The 23,065-nt window shown below is 40.5% G+C and overlaps 1 protein-coding gene across 1 annotated transcript in view; it reads left to right on the forward strand.

The window, feature by feature from the left end:
* KIAA0825 (KIAA0825 ortholog) overlaps positions 1 to 23,065 on the forward strand; it is a 291,162-nt gene that overhangs the window by 79,638 nt on the left and 188,459 nt on the right. The window contains exons 8-13 of the mRNA XM_014936866.1: positions 7,831 to 7,925; positions 9,634 to 9,861; positions 10,872 to 11,137; positions 12,373 to 12,523; positions 19,305 to 19,495; positions 21,548 to 21,730. Of these exons, the coding sequence (XP_014792352.1) occupies positions 7,831 to 7,925; positions 9,634 to 9,861; positions 10,872 to 11,137; positions 12,373 to 12,523; positions 19,305 to 19,495; positions 21,548 to 21,730 (1,114 nt within the window). The remainder of the gene's footprint in view (positions 1 to 7,830; positions 7,926 to 9,633; positions 9,862 to 10,871; positions 11,138 to 12,372; positions 12,524 to 19,304; positions 19,496 to 21,547; positions 21,731 to 23,065) is intronic.

Consider the following 23,065-nt stretch of genomic DNA (forward strand, 5'->3'; position numbering starts at 1 on the left):
GTAACCACCTTCTATTTTTTCTTGACTAGACATTTAACCCTTTCTTCTGAAGGTATCTTGTTGTGCCTACTGGGATGAGATAGTCTACTTCTCTATTTTCATTTAGTTGAAATTCCTGAGATGTTCTGAGATACCTAGTACATGCAGCATCACAGGGGTTGTTCTCTTTGAAGGAATCTGGAACGTTCAGCTACAGTCAAGGGTTAAGCAGGAGATTTTGGTTTAGAATCCTGCCGAATTGCGTTCTCTTCCAATCTTTAAGGTAGATTTATCTTCCCTCTGGCTTTTCAGAAGCCTCTTGTTGAGACTTTTAAAAAATCAAAAACATCTAACGTACTTTCATCTGTCTCTCACTTTTTTTTTTTCCATTCCAGTGAGAAAGGTGAACTTTGGACAGATCAGATAATGAGTACCAAGAAAATCTTTTTCCAATGGAGCTCTTTGAAAATGCTGTGGGCAAAGTTGTCAAGCCCTTAGGTTTACAGGCTTTGCCTCAGGGGACTGGGAAGATTTGCACAGGTCTTTCCTTCACAGCATAAGAAGAAATCCTTTACTTTATATGCATTTCTGGAAAGTGTAATAAAAGCAGTGTGGAAAGAAATTTATGAGGTGCATCCTCTTAATAGACTTTGAAGTTGTAAAGATTCAAGAAAGAAAAGTATGATATTTGCTTTGGTCTCAAAGCAAGATGTTTATGTAACATCTTTAAGAAATACATAGCTCCACTGCATCAATCCACAGTGAAGATGGAATTTACACGGGGAGGGAGTTCGATTTTAGATGTAGGTTTTCTGTATTTGGGTTATTTACTCAGTATAGCACCACAAATAAAAAGTCCATTACTGAAGACAGAAAACAGAAGGTTTCTTAATCTACAGCTAGTCAATATCTTTTTGTTCCTTCTGCTTATTTATATTTGGAGGGGAGTGGTATTTCCAATTTCTGCAAGATGTGTTATTTCCAAGTAAAAGTTCTTTTCAATAGAAGTTCTGACTGAGCCAGCTGAATCCCCCTACTAAACCACTTGGGTTGTCCTGTTGCTTACCTTATTCAATTAGTTGAGCTGTAGTACAAAAGTTTTCCTTGATGGTTTGCTACTCCATGCTGCATGTGATGTCACAATGACTATTCTTATGATCCTAAATGTTATGAAAAAAAGAACAAATCTATGGAATTCTGTGGGAAAAGTAATTTAATAAAACTTCTTACAAGGAAGAAAAAGAATTGTATTAACAATGCAAGAGGTCTCACTGTCGTCATCATTACAAAACCAGAAAAATACTAAATTGACAAAAGAACTAAATACATTGAAGACAAAGGGAACATAGCCAAAAAGCTTCGCTTTAAAGGGAAGAATAATCCCAGACAAATTTTAAAACATGTAAGGAAAATTGGCTGAAGAGTTTTGATTTTAAGTGAAGCACTTGATATAATCTTGTTTTTAATATTTACTGTCAAAAGCGGCCTGACTGGTAATCTGAAGAAAGTACATGAAGTATGAGTGGTTGATCAAGTTTGTAGAACATAAGCTTCAATATAGGTATAGCAAGGATTTATTATTAATCCGATCATCCCTAATAATCAAAACAATGGAGGTGTAGAATATGCTATAGAAAGGGAGCAAGTATGAAAGACTGAGAAATGTTCCTTCAGCTTCCATCTTCTTTCATGACATTTGCTCCTTTCTGCCCTCTTTCTGCAAATTCTCTCCTCTAAGCAGCCATATGAGGAGGATTGCCTACATTTCTCTCTATCTGTCTATCATATATTCCTTAAGTAAGAACATAAGAACAACATAAGAAAGACATGTTGGAGCAGATCTAGAGGAAGCCATGAAGATGCCCTGAGGGCTGGAGCTGTGAGGACAGGTTGAGAGAGTTGGGGGGGTTCAGTCTGGAGAAGAGAAGGCTCTGGGGAGACCTTCCAGCCCCTTCCAGTCCCTCAAGGGGCTCCAGGAGAGATGGGGAGGGACTCTGGATGAGGGAGGGGAGCCCTAGGAGGAGGGGGAAGGGTTTGACCCTGCAAGAGGGGAGATGGAGCTGAGCTGTGGGGAAGAACTTGTTTGGTGTGAGGGTGGTGAGAGCCTGGCCCAGGTTGGCCAGAGAAGCTGTGGCTGCCCCATCCCTGGAGGGGTTGAAGGGCAGGTTGGAGGGGGCTTGGAGCAACCTGGTGTGGTGGGAGGTGTCCCTGCCCAGGGCAGGGGGTGGCACTGGGGGGGCTTGAAGGTCCCTTCCAACCTAAACCATTCGGTCATTCTATGATATTGGGAAGAAGAGAGGAGTCAAAGAATTTGTGTAGAAAGCTCTGGTGGTGTAGGTAGGGATGCTTCCTCCATCCCATTGCCTGCCTTCCTGTCTGCGATGGCAAGCTAATTTAGGCTGAGCAGCTTCACTACAGCAGCTGTACCAGTCTCTTGAATAAAGCTGCAGTTTCATTTCTAGGGCAGTTTGATGATTAGGACATTGATGATTAAGTCAGTCAGAAGACCAGTGAAGAAGTAGCAGGAGAGGGAAGGGGGTGATTTGATATGTGTCTCTGGGGAAACAGTGTTTGAGAGGAAGGTTGTGGTAGCATCCGAAGTGCAGAGGCTTTGAGGGGGCTGTGGCTACAGTGCATTGATCAGTGAAAAGTGTGAAGGGAGCCTTTCCTAAGCTGGAGGTTAAATTGAAGAAGATTAAGGCCATCTTTACCTAGGTGGGATTTGGGAGAAAAAAAAATTTGGGAAGCCAAAGGAACTTGGTAAAACATAGGAGACTTGACCTTGGGGCTTCTTCGGGAAGACCAGGAAAGGTTTTCTCTGTGTGGGAGCCTGAATGCACACAGGTAGGTGTATGTGAATATAGGGCAAGAGTGCCCAGACTGTTAGTTGGAAAAGGAGGTGGGGAGGTCTAGTAGAAACTGTTAATTTCAAAATGAATAAACATTTCAATGATTGATGCTGGCAAAAGCATCATTTGGCTCTTCACCTCTGGTCCTGGAGACATAAATCTACCACGAGTAGATACCTGTTTATCTCAGGTGTGAGTTCTCAGCAAGTAAGGCAGCAATTCCACAAATACACAAGGATTTTAGGTTAAATGTTAAAGATTTTCTTTGAAGTCTTGGTAGTTATGAGTAGCTGATCTAGGTAGTGACAATAAAGACAAAAGAGAACGTGAATATATAATGTAATTTCTAAAGAAAACTGTAGAAAACGTCATCAAAAAATGCATAAAAACATTATGAAAAAAGCAGTAAGTTTATGGTGCTCTCCGTAATATATGTTGAACAATCAGGGAGCTAGATGACCTGGTTAATCACTTCTGTTTTTATGTTCTACCACTTTATCTTTCATTTTTCCCAGCTCAAATCTGTTTTTCTCTGACTTCTTTTGAAACTGCAAACTAAAAGAGTGCTTGGGGAAAAAAAAATCTCAAAAAAACTTGACATTTTAGAATCCTGTATAGGTGTATGAAGAGCAGAGTGTTTGTTTTCACAGGGTGTTTTGTTTAGGGGAAAGATAAAATCCACTTTGGGTAAATGAAGTCCTATGTGTGTGGAAACACTGGGTATATAGAAAGAGAAAACCTCTTTAAACCTTGGCTGTGGGTACCACCTGTAGCTTCAGGTGACTGAAGACCTGTAAGTTTATGCTTTGAAGATAACCTTTAACAATGCTTGACAGCATCCAGTAATTTAAAACTTCTTGGTTTTAATTTCACATGAGATGCAATGTGTCTGTACTTGTGGTGCGTACCAGCTTTATGCTAGGAGACAGATTTTTAAAGTACCATATTGTTTGTTTTTTTTTCTCATATTCCTTTTGAAACACTGACTCACATAATCATGGAATGGTTGAGATCAGAAGGGGCTTTTGGAGGCGTCTGGTCCAACAACCCCTGCTTAAGCATGTAGAGCCAGTTGCCCAGGACCTTGTCCAGGTGGGTTTTGAGTATCTCCCAAGGATGGAGACTCCACAGCCTCTCTGTACAATCTTATCCAGAGCTTGGTCACCCTCACAGGACAAAAGTATTGCCTGATGTTCAGGGGGAACCTTCTGTGTTTCTGTCTGTGCCCATTGCGTCTTGTTTTGTCACTGGGCACCACTGAGAAGAGCCTGGTTCTGTCTCTTTGCACCCTCCCTTCAGGTATTTATAGACACTAATAAGGTGCCCCCCCCCGATCCTTCTTTTCTTCTCTAGGCTAAACATTGCAGTACTCTCAGCCTTTTCTAATATATAAAATGCTCCAGTCCCCTAATCACCTTCATGGCTCTTTGTTGGACACCCTCCAGTATGTCCATGTCTCTCTTGCACTGAGTAGCCCTGAACTGGACACAAAACTCCAGGTGTGGCCTCACCAGTGCTGAGCAGATAGGAAGGATCACCTCCCTTGATCTGCTACAATGCATTGTCTAATGCAAACCAGTCTTCTTTGCAGCAAGGGCATGTTGCTGGCTCATGTTCAACTTGGTGTCCACCCGGACCCCCAGGTCCTTCTGCAAAGCTGCTTTCCAGATTGGTGGCCACCAGCATATATTAGTGCCTGGGGTTGTTCCTCCTCAGGTGCAGGACTTCACACTTCTCCTTGCTGGACTTTTGTGGGCCCATTTCTTCAGCCTGTTGAGGTCCCTCTGAATGGCAGCGTGACCCTCTTGGGTATATCAGCCATACCTCCCACTTTGGTGTCATCTGCAAGCTTGCTGAGAGTAGACTCTGCCCCATCATCCAGATCATTAATGAAGATGTTAAACAGCACTGGACCAGTACTGACTGCAAGATATATCACTAGTTATTGGCCTCCAGTAGGCCAGTAGACTCCAACTAGACTTTGTGACACTGATCACCACACTCTGGGCTTGGCTATTCAGCCAGTTTTCCACCCGCCTCACTGTCTGCTTATCCATCCCATACATCAAGAGATTGTCTACAGCATAACAGCATCTGATGGGAGACAGTGCCAAAGGCCTTACTGAAGTCCAAGTAGACAATATCCACTGCTCCACTGGACCAGTACTGACTGCAAGATATATCACTAGTTATTGGCCTCCAGTAGGCCAGTAGACTCCAACTAGACTTTGTGACACTGATCACCACACTCTGGGCTTGGCTATTCAGCCAGTTTTCCACCCGCCTCACTGTCTGCTTATCCATCCCATACATCAAGAGATTGTCTACAGCATAACAGCATCTGATGGGAGACAGTGCCAAAGGCCTTACTGAAGTCCAAGTAGACAATATCCACTGCTCTCCCCTTATCTATCAGGCCAGTCATTTCTTCACAGAAGTTTATGAAGTTGGTCAAGCATGACTGCCTCTTCATGAAGCCATGCTGAGTACTCCTGATGAATATTTTGTCTGTAATGTGCCTCAAAATGCTTTCCAGGATTAGCTGTTCCGTGACCCTCTTGGGTATATCAGCCATACCTCCCACTTTGGTGTCATCTGCAAGCTTGCTGAGAGTAGACTCTGCCCCATCATCCAGATCATTAATGAAGATGTTAAACAGCACTGGACCAGTACTGACTGCAAGATATATCACTAGTTATTGGCCTCCAGTAGGCCAGTAGACTCCAACTAGACTTTGTGACACTGATCACCACACTCTGGGCTTGGCTATTCAGCCAGTTTTCCACCCGCCTCACTGTCTGCTTATCCATCCCATACATCAAGAGATTGTCTACAGCATAACAGCATCTGATGGGAGACAGTGCCAAAGGCCTTACTGAAGTCCAAGTAGACAATATCCACTGCTCTCCCCTTATCTATCAGGCCAGTCATTTCTTCACAGAAGTTTATGAAGTTGGTCAAGCATGACTGCCTCTTCATGAAGCCATGCTGAGTACTCCTGATGAATATTTTGTCTGTAATGTGCCTCAAAATGCTTTCCAGGATTAGCTGTTCCAATCCAATTCCCAGGGATTGAGGTGAGGTTGACTGACCCGTGATTCCCTGGGTCCTTCTTCTTGCCCTTTTTGGAGATAGGACTGACATTTGCTTTTCTCCACAATTTGGACACTCTCCCAGTTGCCATGTTTGATCAAAGGTTGTTGAGAGTGGCCTTGTAATGACAACTGCCAGCTCCCTTAGCACTTGTGGTGCATCCCAGCAGGCCCAGGTAATTCGGTATGTCCAGGTTGCTTAAGCATTTCCAGACCTGATCCTCTTCCACCATCTTCCTTGCTCCAGCCATACTGCCTGGGACCTGGGATTCCTGAAGGCTGGTCTTGCTAGCAGAGACAGAGGCAAAGATGGCATTCACTACCTCAGCCTTTTGCATGTCTGTGTAGCCAGGTCCCCAGTCTCATTAAGCAATGGGCCCACATTTTCCCTAATCTTCCACTTTTCACCTGTGTTCTTACAGAAGCCCTTCTTGTCTTTGATGTTTCTGGTGGGATTTAGTTGCATTTGAGCTTTAGCTTTCATAACTTTGTCCCTAGATGCTCAGACAGTGTTTTTGTGTTACTTCCAGGTTGCCCATCCTTGCTTTCACCCTCCGTAGGCTTCATTGTGTTTCAGTCTGGCTAGGAGCTCCTTGTTCATCCGTGCAGGCCTCCTGGCATTCACTACCTCAGCCTTTTGCATGTCTGTGTAGCCAGGTCCCCAGTCTCATTAAGCAATGGGCCCACATTTTCCCTAATCTTCCACTTTTCACCTGTGTTCTTACAGAAGCCCTTCTTGTCTTTGATGTTTCTGGTGGGATTTAGTTGCATTTGAGCTTTAGCTTTCATAACTTTGTCCCTGGATGCTCAGGCAGTGTTTTTGTGTTACTTCCAGGTTGCCCATCCTTGCTTTCACCCTCCGTAGGCTTCATTGTGTTTCAGTCTGGCTAGGAGCTCCTTGTTCATCCGTGCAGGCCTCCTGGCATTTTTTTCCCAGTTCTCTTGAGCTTGGAGGAGATTATCCTTGAATATTAACCAGCTTTCTTGGGCCCCATTTCCATCAAAGATCTTATCCCAGGGGACTCTTCCAAATCAATCTTTGAAGAGGCCAAAGTCTGCTCTCCTGAGGTCCAGGGTTGTAAGGTTGCTTTTCACCGTCCTCCCTGCCTTTGGGATCCTGAAGTCCACCATCTCATGGTCACTGCAGCCGAAGCTGCCTTTGACTTTCACATTCTCCACCAGCCCCCCTTCTTGGTGAGAACAAGGTTCAGCACAACACCTCTCCTCGCTGGCTCCTGTATCACTTGGAGGAGCAAGTTACCATCAGTGCACTCCCAAGAACATCCTGGATTGCTTGAAACGCTGATGAAAGTGATATCGACCCAGATATTGGTGTGTCCTTGTCAAAACTGGGGCAATGTTCCCATTACTCCAAGATTTATGAGTGAGTTTTGTCCCAGCCCTTCTTAAGGAGCTTCACTTGTTCTTGTTCCTGTCGCCATTATTTTGCTTATAATAACGGTACTAATTAACTGTCTTTTTATTCTTATCATATTGGCGTTTCCAAATAAGTAAAAACTATAAAAATACATTAGTGTGCAATTCATATAATTTATTGAACAAAGAATAGAAATTAATTTCTACGCAGCTGTTCTAACATTATCTGTTCTCCCTAGGAATAGGTGACTGCACAATCAGTATAAAAATGAATTAATGACAAAAGAAACTATATTTTACAGATTATATGTGCGTTTGTATAAAATATGAATACAATGGGATGTGGATTTCATCATGTTATATAAAAGTAGCTGTGTATAACCTGAATTTGACTTTATCATAACATTAGTATTCCCCTACATCTTGTTGAGGGTTTTTTTACGCTTCATATTGATATATCAGAAGGTGTTGTAGGCTGCTGACTTTTCTACAGAATTAATCTTAACTTTGATCCCTTTTATCATACTGTGCAGGAGTTCTGAAGAAAGCTAGTGGGGAGCTTTTAATAGGAGAAACTAGAGCAAATGAAACCAGTGTGCTTCCTGAACAGTTACTTCAGGTAGAAGAGGTGAGTATGAAAAGAGTCTTGCACTTTGTAGGGGATTTTCTTTTGTCTGTGTCTCCAGTGAAGTCTGCCACCATGTTCATTATAAACACCTATTGCCATCGTTTCATTATTTAGCTACTCCAATTAATTTGAGGTGCAAAGTCTAAGTTAAGGTGGAATAAAGTCTTAGGGCATTCATGAAGTGGTTGTTATTTAAGATTCAATAACAGAATGGATTTAACATCAGAAGTATAAGATACCCTGTAACAAAACAATTAAAAATATGGTAGATTTTTTCAGTTTTAGATGTATGCTAAAATACAGCAGAATCTTTAAAAAATGTATCAAGTTCTTAGCATTTGATCATAATGATGCTTCCTATAGGGATAAGTACTCACACAATGTCCTGTTTCTTTGATGCCAACAAACTACTGTGTAGTAAGCAGGGTGCTTTGTACAATTTATGTAAGAGGTGAAGTTTTAGTCTGGCTTCCATTTACTGCTGAACAAATTTTTATTGTAGAATTTGTGGGGCCTAAATACTCTAACAAGCCTGATACTTGGCAATAGTGGAATTTCATTTCCTGATGGCTCTGTTTTAATGGTGAAATGACTTTTAAAAATGTGCTTTGTATCAGTTTGTTAGACTGATGTTCCTATATCACAACGAACAATATTTTGATCAGATTGACCTTTACTTGACCCAAGATCAAAAAAATGAAAAAGAAAAAAAACAGAGGGAGTGCAAAAAAGGGTGTCTTTGGGGGCTGGAGTTGAGCGTTGGGGAGGGGAAAGGGAAGGGGAAGAAAAGGAGGAAGCAACTTCTAAATTGGAGTAAACTGAAAGGGCTCCACTTCCTTAGCCCTTCATTGTCTTCCAATTTTGTATTATAGCTGCAACTTGCTAGGAATCCTCCTTTTCTTTCCTCCTACTCATAGTGGGGATCTTTACAGCTTGCGCCATTAAAATCTTTCTCTTACAGCTATGCAATTCTCAGTTGGCCACTTCTGGTAGGGTTTAAGCCTGTTGTATGTCCTATGAGCGATGCAAAGCGAGATTAGTGGAAAAGTAATGAATGTCCTACTGTGTCTACTTCTCCCAAGTGTTATGCTTCAGATAACTTCAGAAATCTCTGTTTATAGAAGGCAGGGGACTGATGTAAACTGATGGAAAAGCCAACATTGGCTAAAAACGAGAAATCTCTGTTTAAACATTTTAATCTTTGCTAAATCCATCTTTGGAGAAGTGAAAGCCTGCATGGGTGTGTTAAAACCAGCTGCTCTAAATGTTTTCCAGTAATATTCATGGTTAGTGGCTTGCAGTTGTTACCTTGCAGTGAAAATTATTACAGGGTGTCCATTGCTGGATTGCTTGTTAAACTATTGGTTATAGATGTATTTAACTTTGTTAAATAGAGTCCGTTAAAGATTATAAATAACGTAGAGATGAAGCATGGCTTTTAAATACAGTCTTGTTTAAACAGGGATTTTTATAAATTTATTCCTTAAAAATTTGATGACAAATTTAATATTCTTGTGTATGTTCATTTTTGTTGAGTATATATACTGCCTTTAATATGACTTCAAGATTAGCAGCCTATATTTTAAATTATTAAAATTAATTTTGGAAGATTATGGTGTCCTTTAATTACGAGTGTTCGTATAAGTTTCAGACAATAATAACACTGAATAATGACTTTGGATTGATTTAATGTAAATATGTATTTCAGCCCGTTTTACTGAATTTTGGCTGGAGAAATGCATTTAAAGACCTGTCGTCTTCTGTGGCTCACTGTATAACAATAGCAATAGAGGATTTTTCAACTAAGATTCTTCAACATGAGCAGAAAGAAGAGGTTTCAGCTGCAGGCTATGCAATGAGTCTTGTAAACAACCAGCAAATGAGGGAGTCCTGCGGAGCAGTCCAACAGGAGGAGCAACCAAAACGAATTGCTAAGGCAGGTATCAAAAGATCTGAAGTTTGAGGGGAGACAGAATGCCAGGGCTGTTTGCCATCTAGACTTTGAAGTACTTACAGTACCATTAATATTCTATATCTTATATAAATGGAATTAAGAAGAAAGTGAGAGGCATTACAATATGAGGCTGAACAGAGCTTTATACAATAGCCCATAGTCTGCACTTGAAAGAATTAACTTTTAAAGTTTGCTGGCGTTAGGTTTTTTTCATCCAAAAAGTTCTAAAACATTCTGATTAGTATCTGCTCTGTTACCAAGTAGCTCGATGGGAAAATGCTGAAAGCTTTGAAGCATAGCTATAAAGGGATTTCCTGTATTCATATCCTTAGACATGCCATTTAACTAATCAGCATAACCAATAATATGGCCAAATTAGAGTTCTTTGATTTGGCTGAAAGTTCATTTATGGTGATTAATTAAATTGTTTTCCTAAGTGAATACGTGTTTGAAAGTTTTTTTGTTTAGTAAGCTTTGCAACTGTTCTAGGAAATTTGGAATGCTGTTGATGAATGTTTCCTTAAAGTAACACATAAGCTTTTGGGAGATAATTTTAGGGAGATCGATGTATGAATTTACTGAGATGAAAAATTCGTTTTCAAATTCAAGTATTAAGAAATGTGTTTGTATATTTTTCAAAATAAATCAGTTTAGACGATTGTCTTTGTTTACAAGGAATTAACCTTGTGCTTTGAATGTACATCTAATGAAATCATAAACAAAATGGAGGTGTTAGTAGCATAAGATGGTTTTAATATTTTTTGCCCCAATATGTATTAAACAGCTTTAAAGTGAGAAGGAATAAAATAATAATTCATTTACTGTAGATAAATGTTTCTCCCCTGTATAACAGAATGAAATGTTTGTAAAGGTTATTTAATATATTTATGTTTTATGCCAATTTCATTATTCAACAGTCCAACCCTAGTGCATATAAATTACACAGTGGTGTCAGAATACAAATAACTGGATGCCACCTTTATTTCCCTCAGTTTTGTTCTGACATCATGGAGGAACTGGACACGCTGCTTCCCTTGGCTCTGGCCTGCAGGGACGACTCTCTTCAGGAAATCAGAGCCAACTTTGTGGAGGCCTGTGGCAAAGTGGCAGCAGCTGTCCTGGCCAGGCTGGGGGAGAGGACCAAGGACGTTCCCTCCAAGGCTCCCCTCCAAGAACTGTACGCTGCCCTCTCCACGGCCGTCTACGGCCGTCAGCATTTTACAATGTACGGCAACTTAATGAGAGAAACGAGCAAAAAGTGAGTCCCTTTCACTTACACTGGTTTCATTCACGCATAAATAATACATGTTCCATGTTTTAGTTGTAGTTTTCCTAATTCCTTCGTATTTTTGAGTGCACGCGTTGTGTGTACTGTCTATGGAATGACCTGAATCAATGCTATCAATAATCTAAAGCAGCCATTGCAACACAAATTATTTATGTTTAAGATCTGCATTTCATTTTTGCAGATCAATATTTTTTACTTATTAAGCTGGAGTAAATGGGATTGTCGGGTGAACTGAGTGTACTCTGCTGTCATGTAAATAGAAGGCTAAGGCCTTCGTTTCCCTTTCTGACCTTTGCAGTAGCTGAATTTTCATAAAATCTGATTTAGCACTTAACAGTCTTGGTGGACAGTTTAAATATACGTTCCTGCACTTTTTCCTTACACCGTCTGTATTCAGAAATGTGAACAAATACATCCAATGTAGTTTTAGAATTTAGTTTTCATTGGATGCAGGATAAAAATTAGAGAAGATAGGAAGTAGGAGTGTAAAGTCTAAGACTGCATTTGACCTGGGGGGCAATATAACTACATTTACTGTGCTTATAGGAAATTTTGAGTTAAGATACAAGAATCTCTTTATTGGTCTGTGTGTTTTTTCCCATATCGATAATTTAAAAGCAGAAACTGGCCCTTTTGGGAGGGATACCCGAACTACCACAATTTTCAAGGACTGTATGATTTCTGAGGGTTGTATGCACTGTCGAGCTACTTTCCCTCTGACGTTTTACTCTCTCCTGCATGGAGTGTATCTTTGTGAATGGGAAGTCTGAGCCAAAATCCTGCTCAATAATTCTACTTCTGTGTATTATGAAAGAGTTTTAGTACATACCTAACAAAAACAATCTCTGGGCTCTGTGTTTATGTTTTCTTTATCACGCCCAGCGGTGATGCTATTATGCCTCAAGCCAGAACCTCCCAATAACTGAATGACAAATGTACTTTTATCTCAGAAAACAGGATGAAGTAATATATTTCTCGGTGACTTGGTTAAATGAGGATTTATAGATGAGCAGATATATTTAAAGAACTTGTGAAACAAAGACCAGATATTTTTTTCAGCAGAGAATGCTTGGTTCAGACTCCAGGACCGGGAGGAAATGAATGATTGATACCTAATAATCAGAACCATTTGCAGTGCTGGGGATCATTACCTCCTACCGCACAGCCTTTCAATCTTCCCCTCTTTGATCATTCTCTCTGAACAGACCCCTGTTCCTCCTGCCTGTCCAACAGTATCAGGAATTCATCAGTGTTCTCCAGTTTCAAGTTACGAGCTACTGCGTCAGAGTTTGTGCTACAAGCATTTTACAGGATGCCGAGAGCCACCACTGGGACGACTACAAAGCTTTTTATGAGGTGTGAGGTTAAGTTTACTGTGCCTCCCTTTTAGAAAACGTGTTTTACTGGTTGCCATGTCTCTGAATAATTAGAAGCATAAGACCAGCATTATTTTTACATAAAGATTATTGGAATTTACTATTTTGAGATATTTATTATTGCAGGGAAAATGTCTCTGTGGGGATGATGTAGGAAAGCAGAGTCATTTAAAGATGAGATAAATCATTACCACGGAGTGTTTGTGTCGTTTGCTTAATAAAATACTGTGTGTCAAGACATTTATACAGAACTCAGTAAAGAAAACACCATCATTTTAACTCTTCTTCTTGTAGAAAGTGTCACATATGAAAATGAAAGACAGCTGTTTTTCTCCTGGAAATTTTTAGTCTGACTGTCTGATTTTTGTTTTCAGTTGGTTCCACTTTTTACCTTTTGTGAGTGAAGGATGTAACAAAGAGAGATAGTCAATGTAGTTACCTTCACCATTCAACAATATATTTCTGAAACAACTAGTGCCATTTCACCCGTGTTTTGAAGACACAGGTCTTCTCATAAACTATAATCTTAATGATTCTGTTAAAAAACCTAAGGATCGAGTGAATGAAGATAAGTTATTGGGGTTTTTTGATTCAGCCCAGTTAAAGGCAGACATAGATGGATGTATAGTGTTTGAAATTATTTTCTCTTAATTTCAAGATGAAGTGAAAGTATTATATGTTTTTTATCAATGATAACTGAGATTACCTGGAGGCAAAGTCCTGCCCTTCCCTATATTATTTGCTGTGCAAGAGAATTAGGGTGCTTTTGTTAAGCTTTTCTAGAATTCTTATACAAGAGAAAACTCTGTGTGAAAGGGTGTATTCTACAGGAAAAGCTGCTGAGTCAGTGACAAAAACCTGTGCTGGCCAGGCGGTGCAGATTTATATTAACATGAGTTATCTAGCAAAATGCCCATCCCTCAAGGACAAGTAAATAAGCATTTTACTTTGGTTTGAATGTGATCCCAGATGTCCTGGGCTGATAAGAGGGTAAGAAAGTTAGTGGCTTTTGGCAACTGATAAATCATGGTACGATCTTCACACTCTGTAGTCCAAATGGTGGTGTGTCCTGTTTATCATAGAATCATAGAACTGCCAAGGTTGGAAGGTTTTGGATCATTAACTCCAACCATCAACCTAACACTGACAAAACCCACCATTGGCCCGTGTCCCACAGCACCACGTGTGCCCGGTTTTTAAATCCCTCCAGGGATGGCAACTCCACCACTGCCCTGGGCAGCCTCTGACAAGGCTTCACAACCCTTTGTGTGAAGATATTTTTCCTAATATCCATCCTAAACCTCCCCTGGCACAACTTGAGGCCATTTTCTCTTTTCCTGTCACCTACTCCTTGGGAGAAGAGACCGACCTGGTAACTATTCACTATCTCTCAGAATTAACTGTCTCAAAAAGAAACTAGGGATTAGATAAACAATTTTATCGTTACTGACCAGAACTGATGTGTGTAGGACAGGATGAAGAAAGCTGGTATATCTCAGCTCTATACACACGCAGGACTTGAGGTGGGAAGAGTGCAATCTTACATCATCAATCTGCTCTTTTTGCTGGGCCATGGGCCACGGCCCAGGGAAGGACCGTGATCTGCTCAGAGTGCCTTCAGGAATCACAATGCTGAATGCTACTTCCATTGAGCTCTTGTAGGCACACCAAATGGAAGAATCATAGAATCATAGAATTATCTAGGCCAGAAGGGACCTCCAAAGGTCATCTAGTCCCACCCCCCCGCAGTCAGCAGGGACACCCCCAACTAGACCAGGTTGCCCAGGGCCTCATCGAGCCTCACCTTGAATATCTCCAGGGATGGGGCCTCAACCACCTCCCTGGGCAACCTGTTCCAGTGCTCCACCACCGTCACAGTAAAGAACTTTCTCCTTTACTGTGGATTGGCTCAAGACCTATTGCTTGTTGCAGAGGCAACGTCCTGCTGAAGCATCTAGCAGTGAGAGGTGGCTCCTTCTAAGCTCACCAGTAAATGTGAGACTCTGCCTCTTAAGACACACGGGTCGTAATGAGCTTGGAAAACAAGAGTAGCTTGGAGTCAGGTGCCAGAAGACCTTGCCAGTCATCAAGAGTAGTGAGTTTCTCTTCTCTCGATGGGAGCACACTCTTGCACTCATGAGTCAGCGGCTCACAGCCCTTCCCGCATCCTCGGTGGGGTCCTCTGCTGTAAACAGCATCATGATCTTCCTTCTAAGGGGAAGCTAACCCATCCCTGCCCATCCCTGCCCCATCCTTGGAAGCTAACCCATCCCTGCCCATCCTTGCCCCATTCCTGGAAGTGTTCAAGGCCAGGCTGGATGGGGCCTTGAGCAACCTGCTCTAGTGGGAGGTGTCCCTGCCCATGGCAGGGGGGTTGGAACTCCATGATCTTGGAGGTCCCTTCCAACCCTAACCATTCTGTCATTCTATGGAGCTGCACTTGGCCCTCTGCTTCTGCTTTTCTCTGGAGTAGCCTCAACCTGAATCTGATTTAGGTCAGGACCCTCACAACCCTCTCTCCTTTGAGTATTAGATGTAACTATAAAAGATTCAGTCCTCATCTGTAAATCCTGAATGCCATTTCATAAAGGGAAAGAACACTTTCCCTTGTGCTCCCACAACATTAGCAAAACGTTGCCCATCCTTTCGTTTTGTGTGCATTAATAGGGGAGAAGGAGGAAGAAGAAACCCCTCTTTCCTCATTCTTGTGTTTCATGCTTAATTAGAAACTAACTGGCAATCCTACACTTGGAGTTACTCTCTTTTCCCAATAATACAGGACATACTCGTGGTATTAGGAAGACTGTGATAGCCTTCCTTTCCATTCCCCGCTAATGACATACTGACTGATAAGACTAATTGACTTCCTGATGTGTAAGTCATCAGGAAAGAAGACAAAACCGCTGAAATACAAAGGGAAGGAGGAAGGGGCAGGGGACAGAGTCTGTGTTTGTCTGCACAGGGCTGCAGTTTCCATATCCATTTATTTATTTGTTTGTACAATGGTAACATCTGAGGAGGACAAGATCGGTAGCAAATGCTTATTACATTCTTTAAAATAATTTTTCTACATTGTTAAAATAAGAATAATGTGGTTTAAAGTACTTTTTGGACTTTCATAACCAATTTCAGTACCTGCTCACCCATCCTCCCTGTAACCTATATATATATCTATATATGTTTATACCTATTCCATAGTGGTATGGATACCCATACAAACATAATATATCTAATCCAATAGTGGTACTGGAATTAAAAGAAAAGCCAGAAGATTATAGGACAAACAGAATGATTACAATCATCATAAACAGAATGATTATAATTCTGTGAGATCACAGAAAGTTTTGGGTATCTGGGGAAAGTTAAGCAGAGATTTTGCGAGGTGCAAGTGGTGAATTGGCGATACCATGAGGTCTGAGCTGAGCTCCAGGAGCACTCGGAGTCTCAGCCTCCAGGGATTGAAACTCTCTGGATCTGGGGTCTCTCCCCAAACACCCGCCGTGCCACGGGCCAGCTCTCCAGATCACCATTTCCAGCGGAGCTTTCAGCGCAGCGGACCATCGAGATTAGAGGACAAAAAGAATGATTATAATCGCTGTGAGATCACAGGAGGTTTTGGGTATCTGAGGAAAGTTAAGCAGAGATTTTGCAAGGTGGAAGTAGTGAATAGTGAGTCCTATGAGGAGAGGCTGAGGGAACTGGGCATGTTTAGTTGGAGAAGAGGAGGCTGAGGGGAGACCTCATTGCCCTCTACAGCTCCCTGAAAGGAGGGTGTAGAGAGGTGGGGGTTGGCCTCTTCTCCCAAGGGAATCATGACAGGAGCAGAGGAAATGGTCTGAAGTTGGGGCAGGGCAGGTTTAGATTAGATCTGAGGAAGAATGACTTTCCTGAGATGATACCGTGAGGTCTGAGCTGAGCTCCAGGAGCACTCGGAGTCTCAGCCTCCAGGGATTGAAACTCTCTGGATCTGGGGTCTCTCCCCAAACACCCGCCGTGCCACGGGCCAGCTCTCCAGATCACCATTTCCAGCGGAGCTTTCAGCGCAGCGGACCATCTGCTGCAGCTTTGGGAACTTATGTTTTCTAATAGTCGGAGAATAAAGAATTGTCTGTTCAAAGATAATATTGAGTGGCTTATGTAATAAAGCGCAGCTGCTTGTTTCCTGATATATAAGCTAAATAAAAGCCCACATCTGTTTGTATTACACGAAGCCTGCAAAAATAGCAGATGTTTACCAGTAGAATTGTCTAGGAATGGCAACAAGTAGAAAAACAGGTCAGAAAAGGGGAGTGAATCTCATTTAAATCTTCAGTGAAGCTGTTCCTTCTGCGGTGGAGGTACAATGTTATAAAAGGGATATTATTCAGTTTACTGCTTTAAATTAAATAAAGCAGAAAAAATGAAACAATTTGTGTTTATAGTTACATAGTCAAAAAGTAAAACTTGCCAACATTCAGTTACTTAAAAAAATAAATGCTCTGCATTAGAAAGTGAATTCAGAATTATCATTTCTGCTTGTTAAGTATGCATGGTTTTTGAATTTTTTTTAGTTTATCTTTGTAAACTAAGGATATGTCTAAAATAAACTAGTTTCCATTGGGCGTTCAAACTAATTATTGGAATGTTTTTGCAAAGAAAGGGAAATGTTAGTAAAATGTCTATGTGAGTTCTGCTGGAATTTACCTCAAGAGCAGTCATGATAATATAGCTAAGAAACCCAGACTTATATAAATGTAGTCACATTTGAGTTATGCAAAGTGATGAAGTTATGTTAGGAGTTGAGCTATTAAGTAAACTTGTACTTTCTTATGATGACGTTTCAGTATGTCAGGCAATAATATTGTAATTATATTTCATATAAGAAAAACAAGAAATTATTTTAATATGGCCATTACTTTATTATGGTCAATACAAGACAATCCTTTTTCACTTGTGAGCAAACACTTACCAAATGCTTGATTGTTCAAAATACCACAGTGATTTTTTTTCATTTTGCCTGTTGTAATATCCTTAAAACAGTTATGTCTGTGGTTGTATGTACTAAGAAAATAAGGCATATAATTTTCTTTTGAAACTTATCTGTATTACATTTTTCTCTATTAGAGAAACTTGGAAAATTGGACCTCTTAATGACTTGGTTCTCTTTTTTTTTTTTTTAAATGGGATTTCAGAGATGCCTGTGCCAGTCATAAATTTAATAACTAGAACAGTGGTCAAAAGTTTTGTGCTTTTGTTCTCTCTCACAATTTATCACTTTTTAATATAAAACACACTTCAAATATTATGGCTGAGAAATACTGAATAGTGACTATTTCCAACAATCTGCTAATGTGATGTGTTTAAAAAGAAGCCAGATTATTTTGGTTTATTATTATTAGAGAATGCCTATCGAACTCTTACAGTGTTTTAAAACTCATGGGGTTGTTTCTTATGATGACGTTTCAGTATGTCAGGCAATAATATTGTAATTATATTTCATATAAGAAAAACAAGAAATTATTTTAATATGGCCATTACTTTATTATGTCAATTTATGGTCAATACAAGACAATCCTTTTTTACTTGTGAGCAAACACCAAATGCTTGATTGTTCAAAATACCATAGTGATTTTTTTTATTTTGCCTGTTGTAATATCCTTAAAACAGTTATGTCTGTGGTTGTATGTACTAAGAAAATAAGGCATATAATTTTCTTTTGAAACTTATCTGTATTACATTTTTCTCTATTAGAGAAACTTGGAAAATTGGACCTCTTAATGACTTGGTTCTCTTTTTTTTTTTTTTAAATGGGATTTCAAAGATGCCTGTGCCAGTCATAAATTTAATAACTAGAACAGTGGTCAAAAGTTTTGTGCTTTTGTTCTCTCTCACAATTTATCACTTTTTAATATAAAACACACTTCAAATATTATGGCTGAGAAATACTGAATAGTGACTATTTCCAACAATCTGCTAATGTGATGTGTTTAAAAAGAAGCCAGATTATTTTGGTTTATTATTATTAGAGAATGCCTATCGAACTCTTACAGTGTTTTAAAACTCATGGGGTTGTTTCATATATCTGATAAAGCTAAAATATCAACAAATTCTTAAAATGTTTCTCAACTCCATTGGAATGTGGGAAGTGAAGATTTAAGTCCTTGTTTTGATGCAAATTCCTCATAATGCTATTTCCTGAACAGGTGTTAGTTCAAATATTTAAATGTGAGTTGAACTAAGTACTTCCTAGAGATATTACTGATTTAACCATTGTGATTTTGACTCCTCTGTATTTATCTCTCTGTCTTTTTGGGGTAGTTCTGTATAGACAAGAAATATTAATACTAAAGCTGATTCCTTCCCAGAAAATGTTTTGTTTTGGTGAGTTACCATTATAAGATGAAAAAAAAATAATTTTCTTTTGAGGACAAACAAAGTGTTATATTAAATTCATCTGGCTATTCTAGTAAGCATGGAATTCAGTATATGTTTATAAGCTAGACATAACACTATGGGCTTTGAGAACAGGTTAATTAAGGATATAAGAGGTTAAATGCTGTGGTTTGGCTTTCTGGCAGAACTCTAGTTTCGTAACTGAAACATGTGTTTCCTTTCTAATAAAGATGTTTCGCATGTTGTCAAGGACCATTTTTTGGTCATCATGTGCCTGAAACTCTTGAGCTATTTCCTTTCAGATTGAATTAATTAGACTTACAGGAACTAAATTGACATTTTGGAAGGTGTGTTTTTGTTATTTATTTAATGTGTGGTGGTTTTGATAGGGGGAAAGATGCTCATTCTCTGTCCAGATGTGGCACTACTTCTGCTGTGCTCTTCATCATGATCTGTGGACTATTCTACCTCCCAAGACAGCCCAGGAGATACTTACAGACGTACTGGAGCAATCTTTGGCTATACTGTCCTCCAGATACTGTCAGGCCTGCCCCAGCTACAAGAGAACACCGCAAATCAGGTAATGGTTATATATTTAATGTACACTTTTAATGAATAAAATAAGTAAATCATACTTTTTTGTTACGCACAACACTGCTTTGATTCAAATTTAAACACTAATGAACACACTAGAGGGGATAGATACAATTAATGTAATTTGTTGCTTGTTTTAATTCATTATATTTTGTTATTTAAGAATATTTGGCAGTCATATACTAAACTCTGCAGAGTCAAAGACCTCGTTTGAACTCTTGGTGAAATTGTTACATGAATGAAAGCCTCACGATGAACAGTGCATTGAGGGATGGTGGCACAGCTAAAAATGGGGGCAGAATTGGCAACTTCAGGATTTGAAATCAAGCCATTGATTCATGAAGAAAACTCAATGTGTTCCAGTAGAATTTGGGTTTTCATACAGCTTTTCAAGTGAAAAGAGGTGACATCAGAAGATTTGCCAGAATGAAGCCAGTGGTGCAGAAGGAGAGAGGAGGAAGAGGCTATTCCTTTTCCTGTCATTTTAAGAAATACAAGGCTGGAAGTTCTTGTTGGCATTCATGTGTTCCCAGAGAGGCGGGTCTCGTTAAGAAATGCTGAAGCAGGTGTCTCCAGGTGGAATCTGACCCTGCCTCTGTCCTTCTTCTGTCCAATGTCTTGTTTGACTGAAGAAATTGGTGTGTTTCTCATCCTGCCCCTTTGCTATACATCTTTCCCATATGAATATGTTCCTCTTTTTATATTTTGAAAGTCTGTGGTGGCCATGCAAGCTAAAAACTTGAGAGCTTGTCATTTGCAGATGAGGCACAGTCAGCAGAGATACATTCTGTGTGACCAAAGAGTTAAGTGCAGTCATGATAAGGTTTATTAGGAACAGGGGGAGCATCATGGAAGCTTAAATACCTTGCACAACTTCACATCCTTGGAATAGGGAAGGAAAAACCCAGAAGTTTTATTTTATGTATCAAAATACCTGCTTGTGTGCTCTATTCTTGCACTAATTTACCATGATTAGGCCCTTCTATATCTTTAAGTAAGGAGAGTTATCCTGGAAAATTTCCGGGAAAAAAAAAGTAATACCCTGAAATGTGAAGAATGTGTATTGATACAGTATTTCTTCAATGTAGTATTAATCAATTCTATGTGAATTTGCTTCAAAAGACTGAACAAGAAGGAGCTTTCTACATTGTCATTTTGTAGAGAGGCTGTTTTATTTAATAAGGTGATTCTTGAATTTGTGGCTGAGTGAATTGAATTATCCAGTCATGCACAAATGGAAAAAATGGATAAATATAATTCAGTATATTTTCATCACAGAGATTTTACAACTTTTTTTTATAATACTCTGCTCTGGGATGTGTGTGGGGTGTGTTTCTTTTCTCCCAAAGGTTCTCGAAATGTTGGAGATCTGATCTGTAATACAGACAAATGTCTGTTTGTGTCTATTTGCCTAGATTTTCCATAAATAAGATGGTCCTTAATGTTGCAGGTGATCACATTGGCTTTTAGGTACTTAGGTACTATTTCATTCCTGCCATATGTTTTGTGTTAACTGTCTGTTCTATGTCAGTGCAGTCTTGTGAGATTTTGCTGTTGTAGTTTGGGCTCTTGCTATTGTTTAAGCCAATGACCCATGATGCTCTGCCAGCTAGTATCAACAGGCAACAGATCCTGATTCAGTTGAAGTTATGCCAACTGAAGATTTAGATCATTTGTCATTACTTTTTCTCCAGCAGGATTTGAAAATATGTACATTCTATATATACCTTATCATAAAGGAAACTAAATATAATTTCATTTAGATGTAGTTCAGAAGGTAAGTTGTTCTTATCTAGCGGCAATTTCCATATTGTTTGTCTTCTTTTGACTAGTTTCAGTAACAACTTTTCTGTGGAAGCACTGAATTTTTTACAGTGTATTAGATTCAGAATTCCTACACAACTGATGGAATATGAAATTTGAAGTCCATGCTATGGTTTAGGTATGTTGTCTTGCCAGAGAAAGGCTCTATTTAACTGAAATTTACCACTATCTTGATGTCCTAAGTCATGCTATTGTCACTTTTTTTCCCCTACAGGATTGACATTGCAGCAATTTTGATGTCCACTGAAGATATGCTGTGGTCAGTTTGTGGCTCTGTACGGGAGTTTCTGAATCCACATGAAGACAGAGATCTCAAGATCTATAAAATCCATAGACACTGCAATAGTCTGCTGTCTGTGCTGGCTATTTTGACTTCACCACTGAAGACTTTGTATGAGTGAGTGAAAGAAACATTCAGTTTGAGATAAAATTGTTTCTTGAGCTTACTTGGATAGATCTACAAGGTGATAGATCTACAATCTTCAACTGTGTTGAAATAATAATGCAATGCATAGTGTTGACACATTTTGATAAGCTTTGACTATTTCTTGATTTGTTCTTGAACTTACCTTTATGATCTTACATAAATCCCAATTATCATGGAATCATAGAATGGTTTGGTTTGGAAAGGACCTTAAATATCATCTAGTTCCAACCCCCTGCCCTGGGCAAGGAAGCAGAATCAGAGAATCACAGAATCACAGAATGATATGGAGTTGAAAGGTACATCTGGACATCATCTAGTCCAACCTCCCTTTCAAAGCACCTAGAGCAGATGCACAGGAATGTGTCCAGGTGGGTTTTGAATGTGTCCAGAGATTGAGACTCCACCACCTCTCTGTGCAGCCTGTTCCAGTGCTCTGAGACCCTCACAGGAAAGAAGTTCCTCCTCATGTTTAGATGGAACTTGATGGACACCTCCCACCAGCCCAGGTTGCTCCAAGCCCCCTCCAACCTGCCCTTGAACCCCTCCAGAGATGGGGCAGCCACAGCTTCTCTGGCCAACCTGGGCCAGGCTCTCACCACCCTCACATCAAACAAGTTCTTCCCCACAGCTCAGCTCCATCTCCCCTCTTTCAGGGTCAAACCCTTCCCCCTCCTCCTAGGGCTCCCCTCCCTGACCCAGAGTCCCTCCCCATCTCTCCTGGAGCCCCTTGAGGGACTGGAAGGGGCTCTGAGGTCTCTCTGGAGCCTTCTCTTCTCCAGGCTGAACCCCCCCAACTGTCTCAGCCCCCCCTCCCAGCAGAGGAGCTCTAGCCCTCCCAGCATCTCCATGTCCTCCTCTGGCCCCACTCCAGAAGGTCCATGTCCTTCTGCTGGTGGTGGCCCCAGAGCTGGAGGCAGCACCGGGAGGGGTCTCCCCAGAGCAGAGCAGAGGGGCAGAATCCACCCCCTCACCCTGATGGCCACGCTATTGGCTTTCTGGGCTGCCAGCACACATTGCAGGGGCGTGTGGAGCTTCTCATTGACCAACACCCTCAAGTCCTTCTCCTCAGGGCTGCTCTCCATCTGTTCTCTGTCCAATCTGTATGTGGTTTGGGATTGCCCCAATCCACATGCAGGACCTCTCACTTGGCCTGGTTGAACTTCATGAGGCTCTCAAACCGTCCAGGTCCCCCTGAATGACATCCCTCCCCTCCAGCCTGTCGACCCTGCCACACAGCTTGGTGTCATCAGGGCACTTGCTGAGGGTGCCCTCAATGCCACTGTCCATGTCTCCAAGATGTTGAAC

This window comes from Calidris pugnax, unplaced genomic scaffold (genome assembly GCF_001431845.1).
Source record: "Calidris pugnax isolate Ruff unplaced genomic scaffold, ASM143184v1 scaffold40, whole genome shotgun sequence".
Classification (NCBI taxonomy): domain Eukaryota; kingdom Metazoa; phylum Chordata; class Aves; order Charadriiformes; family Scolopacidae; genus Calidris; species Calidris pugnax.